General features: G+C 40.0%; 1 protein-coding gene and 1 long non-coding RNA gene across 2 annotated transcripts; one reads left to right on the top strand and one right to left on the bottom strand.

The window, feature by feature from the left end:
• Positions 1-1,218: 1,218 nt before the first annotated feature.
• CFAP161 (cilia and flagella associated protein 161) lies at positions 1,219-7,129 on the bottom strand. The gene is made up of 7 exons (XM_003209496.4): positions 6,603-7,129; positions 6,378-6,467; positions 5,992-6,227; positions 4,665-4,749; positions 3,817-3,975; positions 2,996-3,069; positions 1,219-2,287 (listed from the first exon to the last, which is right to left on the bottom strand). Exons 1-7 carry the CDS (start codon positions 6,708-6,710, stop codon positions 2,074-2,076), a joined length of 966 nt encoding a protein of 321 aa, XP_003209544.3. The 5' UTR covers positions 6,711-7,129; the 3' UTR covers positions 1,219-2,073.
• On the top strand, positions 2,175-5,854 carry LOC104912848. The gene is made up of 3 exons (XR_794928.3): positions 2,175-2,244; positions 3,819-3,921; positions 5,710-5,854. It is a non-coding gene; the product is annotated as an uncharacterized LOC104912848 (long non-coding RNA).
• Positions 7,130-7,975: the final 846 nt, after the last annotated feature.

The following is a 7,975-nucleotide window of genomic DNA, read 5'->3' on the forward strand; positions in this document are numbered from 1 at the left end:
TTTTTTTCCCTTCAGATGTTTTATCCAGTTACAAAGCCTGCACGTGGCTTCCTCCTCTGATGAGCCAGCTGAGCCAAAACAGTACCTCACTAAATAGAAAAGCAGTCTCTGAAAGTACTGATGGTTGTAGAGAGAGAGAGTGGGGTCTTGGCCTGGGTGCTACAAGAGGACATCATAGCCATTGCAAATCAGTAAGGTTGAACAATATGACATGGCAGAGGAGAAGGGATGTGATGAGAAATGAGAGTTGAGTGAATGTGCAGAAGAGCAGGGAAAGTGAAAAGGCAGATGGGTAGCGGATTTTATTTTCCAGTGTCACCTCTGTGTCAGTTAACTATCAGTTAACTGTCTTTGTTGACTCTTTGAATTCTCTACCTCTTCTTCATTTCAATATTATGGACGCTAGCATGCATCCATACAGCAAAACATACAGATCTGAATTCTCCCTGTACCTCCAAAATGCTATATCAGCACAGCACTAAATCTAAAATAATGCACCCTGCCTCTCAACAGGAACTAATGGCTCAGAATCAACTTCATGCTAACGGCTTTTGAGCTGCCTGAAAGTGAGTTTTATCTGCCCACAATGTACTTTGTAGATCTATCCTCATTGGGTCTAATTTGGAAGAAGCATGAAAGCTTTCCTAATGCATGATTGTGCTTTTTGTTGGTATATGTCAGAGTGCTTTACAAATGAGGCAAGCATCACTGCCCGTAGTTCTTGGATTGCAAAACTGGGACAATCAAAATATAACACACACCCTTAGTTTCCACAATGACATGGTTCAGATCTCCATTACCCTGTCAATTAGACCCTACTGTGTCTCTAAGTGGCAGTCACTGGAGTGTTTAAATTTCGTGTTAATATTCAGTCTTTTATATTAAAGCCTGTGATTAGCGATAAATGTCCCACAACTGTCAAATTAGAAACACTGCAGTGTATTCATGCAGCCTGCTTTTTTCTAGTTTACTGCCTCCAAAATCAATGTAGAATTATGTCAGTCTATTATGAAAACGTGTGGAATCTTAACCTCTGTAAACTGGGGTAAGTAGTAACAGTGTCACTATAAAAATATCCATCATTTACTGCACATCAGGTTTCCTATCTTTACAGAGAAACTGAATGAAAAAGTTCCTAAAGATACTTAAGTATGTTTTGGTTACAAATTAATATTCCAATCCGTTTTGTTTAAGAAATTGATAGCACACAATGCACACTGTTGTACATTATTCTGTCTACATTTATTGCTTAAACTGATTTTATTTTCTAAAAAGATGACAAAAAAATCACTCACACCTCATAGCCCAGAATTTGAGCTTGATTCAATCTGGTTCTTTAGTGGCATTGTATCAAGGACTCAATGGAATGTAAATGATTCGGGTTGTTTTAACACATGTAGCAATAATCCTGCTGGCAATAATCACAGTGTTTAAAAGAATGTGGTGCCATCGTGTGGACTATATTAAGAAGTGTTTAAAAAAAAAAGTTGCAAAAGAAAAAAAGGTGATATAAGCTCTGAAAAATCTGTGGTTTTAAAATTGTATTAGAACAAATGCATCAGGAATTGTTGATTCAATCCTGTTCATTTTCCAGCAGTGCAGGTAGTCCTTTCTCCTTTCTCATGATAGAGTGCGAAACAAGCTCAACCACCTAATTTCTTTCGACCAATCTTTAGATGTCAAAGCATCCCATGATAACTTACATAAGTTTGGTCTTTACTGTTTTGGAAAATGTATGCTCACTCTTTTCAAAACGGTGACGCTGATTTGGGATAGGAAGCATTGGTTAAATACACCCAGAAGGCCAGTAATTGAGTGCAATTCAATTCACTGTGTTCCAACTTCTTTTGCCACCAGAGAATGTGAAAGTAGGAAAATGAGCTTTTCTTGATTCGTGAGCTTTTTGATGTTGTGCATGTGTGTGTTACTCATCTTCTTGCCATCCACAAATGATGAATTAATGAGATTGTATAAAATTAATAATGGTAGATTTTCATGTCTCTTTTTAAAATAAATATTTATAATGCTAAAATCTGAACAGAAAAATAAGAATCAGAATCTAAGCAATCTCTGTCAGTTGTAATCTGGGATTTTTACGTTCTTCATCTCTTCATGAAATTCATTCTTTCCTGTTCCTCCTGGCTGAGGCTCAGGTCTATCGAGCATTGTACCACCCTCATCACCAGGATTTCCTGTAACTATTACCCAGTAATTCTTGTCTTCTTCAACTCGATGGGAGTCCAGGTAAGTGTGACAAATTACTTCATATTCCCTTCCAAAATAAGACCTGCAAAGTCAAAGAAAAGGGGGGGGACGACAGGGTGTAGAATAAGTATGTATGCATTCAGCAAGTGTGCATTAGCTGTAAGATGTTGAAGGTTTTCTCATGAAGATGACTCTGGTTACTTAAAAACTATTGCAACCTTTCAGCCTTAGAGAACTTTTTCATCCTCAAAAAAATGATACAAAATCACAGTAAAATTTAGCCTGAAATGTAATGAGAAACAATTGGTTACTCCTTAATAACACTTAATCAACTTTATTTCAATACATGCATGTTAAGTCAAATTGTTGGATTAACATTAATTTGTTATGAGATTCATATGGATATAAGAAATATAGCTTTATGTGGTGTGTTTCTATTGAGTTCTTAGCATAGCAATTTTTCCTTAAAAAATATATATACATATACATATAATTGCTCAGGATATTCAGAGGGAGAACTACCAAGACACTACAGAAAGCTGGGAGTATGATGTGATAATATAAAGGAAAAAAAAGGAAAGAAAAAAGTAAGTAAGACAGAGATGCTTGCTTGCAGCATCACAACACAACACAAGAATTAAAATGGGGAAAAGAAGAATGTGCATCCTGCATTCTTTGCCATTTCCTCAGTGTGTTCCTGAAGGAATTATTTGACTTTTTTCAGTGATTCTGGATGCACTGAGCTGATGTCTCATTAAGCATATCACTGCCAGTTATAAATTATTCTCACCTTGTCCAAAAGTTCCTTGGAACAGCTAAACTTCTATTAGTATGACAATGAGTAATAATCAGTTTAGAGTTTGCCTGGGAAAAAGGAAACATAAACAAAATAAAATACACATACACACACACAAAAAGAATACACTTGATAGATATTTTAAACTAATAATACCTATTCAAGGTGAATGCTTTGATTACTACTGAATAGAAGTATGCATGACTGTATATCACTCTCAGAGTGCTGTAGATTGATAGTGAGATATTTTGTACTGTCAGTTCTCAGAATGATTATATCCATGATATTTTGTTATATGCCCAGCACTTCAGGAAGCTTACTTGTTATGTGGAATATACTTCAGCTGCTTCAACTTAAAGAAACATATTTGGAAAATCACTCATTTTTTCCAATGCCTTGATTCACAGAATCATGAGGGTTGAAAGGGGCCTCTGGAAATCATCAAGTTCAACCTTCCTGATAAAGCAGGTTCCCTGCAGTAGGTTACAAGTAGGTTAGAGGATCAGTTCCCTCTGTGTGAAACCAAGTTATTCCCAGGTATTGATACATTAAGCAGCATATTCCCACCTGCTTCTCTCAGCAGAAATACTGCAGGTAGATGGATGTAAAAGATGCCTAATGGAAAAAAGGAATGAATTTAACCAGTGTCTGCAGCACAGGTATGACGTTTACGATGGAAATAAATGATAGGGGAAGGAATGTGAACACCATAGTCTTCAAATAAAAAGGATAAAGCCTGATAAATGGTTCTTCTGTTTCAGTCTACTTTGACAATTAAATACTCAATACTTTTTATTTCCATTTTAATGACTTACAGGAACGGGAAATCCTTCATATTCAAGACGCAGTTGTGGATCCAAGAAGTTTGCTTGCCAGCACGTCAAATAGGAAAGCTCATCTGTCAAAAATACTTGTTGAAGGTAAGATTTTTTGGCAAACCTCATAAATGATTTATGGTCACTTGCTAGATATAACTGTAGATTAAAATATACATGAAGGATGCATAAATATAGAAGGAAAAAGACATGTAATTTAAAAAAGAAAAACCAGCACAAAAAAATCCCTTTGCTTCTGAACAGTCTGCCAAACTAAAGCTACGCATTTCAAAACAGTAAAATAGATTCTGTAATGTCGATAAATTCATGAAGTAGACCGGTGAATATTAACTGAAAATTGATTTTACATTCCAGAGACTCCTTCAGATCCAAGTAACAAACTTGAGAGGGAAAATTTTATCATAGTTGACGTGATTTATTTTGAGCATCAAATGTCTGCTTTCCTTCTGACTTGTAAAGGGAAACAACGTTCACATGTAATAGAAATCTCCCCTGGTTTGTTACTTCATACACAGACTGTATTTTTTCTTCACAAGAAACAAAATTTTCTTCTTGGATTTTTTTTCCTTTTTCTTTTTTTCTTTTTCCTTGTTTAAAATCTGCATTACCCATCATTCTGGGTCACTGTCCTCTTGGACTGCACAACTGATCTCAGACAAGCCCCATAAACTTTCTCAATATATATTATTTATTTTGATTTGCAAATGATTCTGAATTTGTTCTATAAAGCTAAGACACTGAACCACTGTGCAATTTGATATATATAGTGCTTAAATGCACACTATCAGTATACATCATCAATTGCCATTCGCAACGTTGTTCCTTACCATTGGATCAGAAAACCCTCCTGTTGTTCCAAGACCAAACTTTTGCCCAAATTTAACAGGTTCACCCACTGATTCTCCATCAACGCTGTTAAAATTGTAAAGAGAACAATGAGAAATTCAAATATATCAAATTTTCTAGAATTTTAAGTTCTTGTTTACTGAAATGATGTTTCACAAATTACTTTTGTGAATACACTTAATTACAAGCACCTAAAAAATCAGGGACTGGAAGCAGAACAGCGTTTGCCTGTAGCTTAACATCATATGCTGTTGATGACACGTTGACATTTAGTAATCGGGTTTATTACATCAATGTACATGCTGATATATCTGTATTTTCAGAACGATTTCTGTATTTTAAATTAAAGGATCACTGAATTAAATGCCAGGCTGTTCTAAGTATATTCAGAGTAACTTGTGTAGCTGATAAAACCTATGGTCAGCTAATGAGAGCCCTGAAAGCGGTTAGTGTCAGTGACTCAAGGATCAGACAGAAGCTGAGCAAAAATACTTTGGTTGCATTTCTGGAAGACCTAAATTGGCTTCCAAATTCTTTACTGTGTCTAATTCAAAGCATTTTGATCAGTCAGGGTTAGTTTGTGCACTTGTGTACTGCTGTTATACTTAAATACATGCACTAAGGCAGAGCGGGGACTTGTTCTGTTACTTCTCCCACGAGCAGCTGCAGTTAAATGTGTCCTTGAGAGAGAGAACACTCTGATGGAGGGGTCTTTTTTAGGACAACTGAAGCACTGTCCACTTTGACTCAAATTTCTGCTTCAGAGACATTATTTTCACAAGAACAAATAGTATTACTGACATTTGGACGTGTTTGTATACAGATGAAATAAGACCACGTTAAAAACAGAGTTTTTAATGCAAAGTTTACCAAATGATCCAGTGAATTGGATTCTTTTATCACACAAGTGCTGTGCTGATTTAAACTTCCTTGAAATTATTCACAGTAATATGTGTAGCAGAATCAGGCTGAACTTAGAATCTTTCTTAAATAATTTAATCTTACTCAAATTCATTTGTATTTTAGCAAAATTCATTGCACATCTCTCAGAATAAGATACCAAAAGCTGACGTCACTGAAAACCTAAGAAACTATGAAAAAGAATCATAGAACGGCTTGGGTTGGAAGGGACCTCAAGGATCATCAAGCTTCAACCTTTCAACCTCCCCACCGCAGGCAGGGCTGCCAACCTCCATATCTAAAACCAGATCGGGCTGTCCCATCCAACCTGGCCTTGGACCACGACCTCCGTGGGCAGCCTGTTCCAGCACCTCACCGCTCTCCTAGTGAAGGACGAAGTTACCAAACCTTAAAACACAGAATGTGTTCCTCCCCACAGGGCTGGCGGTGGTGACGGCGCTCAGCGCGCAGGGTGGGTGCAGAGCCAGAGCCGAGTAGATGGACACCTCCTCCAGGTTAACCGCCAGCGTCAGCTCACCGCGTGCCTCAACGTCACGCTGCACTGAGGGCTCCTTGCCCGGGCTCAGGAGCATCACCGTGTCTCCAAAGCAAACGAATCCATCTTTAGACACCGACAGCTGCACCTAAGCCAAAACACACCGGATTTTGTACTGAATTATCCGAATTTGGCACCTGGAGTGTTTTAGGTATCAAATGCTAGCATTGGGAATGGCGACAAACAGCTTCTGTCGTTCCCTGCAGGGTCGCTGTCTGACAAAACCTTTAAAAATGACCTTCTTTAAGAGATTATCGTTCAGTCTGTTGATTTTCTGCATTAGGAGTTCTCCCCGTTCTCTTTTCTGCATGAAGTCCCTCAGGCGCTCCTGTTTGAGAAGAGGGAACACGGCGTTACCCGGCGCTGCAACGTCGGCTTTCAACAGAACTGGGGGAAGCACCGCGGGAGGAAGAGGCAGGCGAGGCTCCCGGAGGTTGGAGCGGAGGCCCCGCTGCTCGCCCACCTCCTCCAGGCACGCCTCCTCCTTCCAGTTGCCCCATGAGCACCCCCGGGCCGGTAGGCAGCCATGATGGCGGGCGCTCCCGGGCCGCACGGCGTCCTCTGTCACCATGGCGACCAGTCCGGCCGCCAATTGCGCGCTGCAGGAGCAGAGGCAGCCAATCAGCGGATAGAACGTGGAAGGGGCGGGGCCCAAGAGCTGCAATTGGTGCCGAAGCGAGCCCGGAGGTCCCAGTGCCGCCTTGGGCAGCACGGCCCTTAGGTTTGGTACCTCTAAAAGGTACTGAAAGTCATATTGGTGGGTTGCAACGAAAGCAATGTCTCCTTACTTCCCTGGAAACAACAGATACAAAGAGCACAATAACATTATTTGATAGAGCAAATTCTCAGCTACGAAGCGCTGCTTTTTCACATAGGCACCACCAATAGCTATGTATTTTCACCAGGGATGAACCAGAGCCTGCGTACGAGCTTATAACAAACCTGCTCCAGCAGAGGTGTCCCAGTGTCACTGACAGCACTGCTGAAACGCACCACCACCACCTCGCTGTGCTCACATCCACTGGTTGGTCTCTATAAACGTTCAGCAGGCATCAGTGAATGTCAGTGGCTGCAATTATTTCTGCATGGAGGAGGAATTCAGTGCCACCCGTCTGCTCCATCCGCACTTTCTTGTCAGACGCCATTTTGTCACACTGCCCCTCTGCTGCCATCTGTCCCACAGCAACAACATGGAATGGGATATTGGGAAGGTTCAGCCTCCACTGCCAGCCCTCTGACATCTGCATATGACGTTGTAGGCCAACACTACAAAAGAAGAAGCATTACTACATGCTCATATGTGTACATACTTTGATTCCCTTATGTTTTAATGAGTAACGAGTGATGAGGCTGGCACGCAGTCTCACAGCCGGCTTTATTTATAGCCACATGAACTTCTGCAGTCAAGCAGGTGCATTAGGCCAATGCAAGCACAGAGCCAACACTATAGCACTGCTGAATATGGTGAATGCATTGAGTGAACTTTGGTTACATATGGTCTGATTTTTGGGTGGTCCTGTGTGGAACCAGGGGTTGGACTCAATGATCCTTAATGTGTTCCTTCCAACCTGGGATATTCTATGATTCTATGCTTCTGTGTGAATATAGTATGGGGTTACTTTCCAGACAGCTTAACCCAATGATTTTCAGTGATGGTGCAGATCCTTGCTGAGGACACTTTGTCCTCCAATGGCTGTTCTTGCATTTTACTGTTTTCAAAGCTGGCCAACTTAAAAAGCTTAAGAGAAAACATGTTTTTCATAAGAAGCCACGATGCCAGTTCTGCCATCAATTTGGATGAAAGCAGGCTGACTTTTTCTTTTTTTTAATCTTTTT

This window comes from Meleagris gallopavo, chromosome 12, assembly GCF_000146605.3.
Source record: "Meleagris gallopavo isolate NT-WF06-2002-E0010 breed Aviagen turkey brand Nicholas breeding stock chromosome 12, Turkey_5.1, whole genome shotgun sequence".
NCBI lineage: Eukaryota > Metazoa > Chordata > Aves > Galliformes > Phasianidae > Meleagris > Meleagris gallopavo.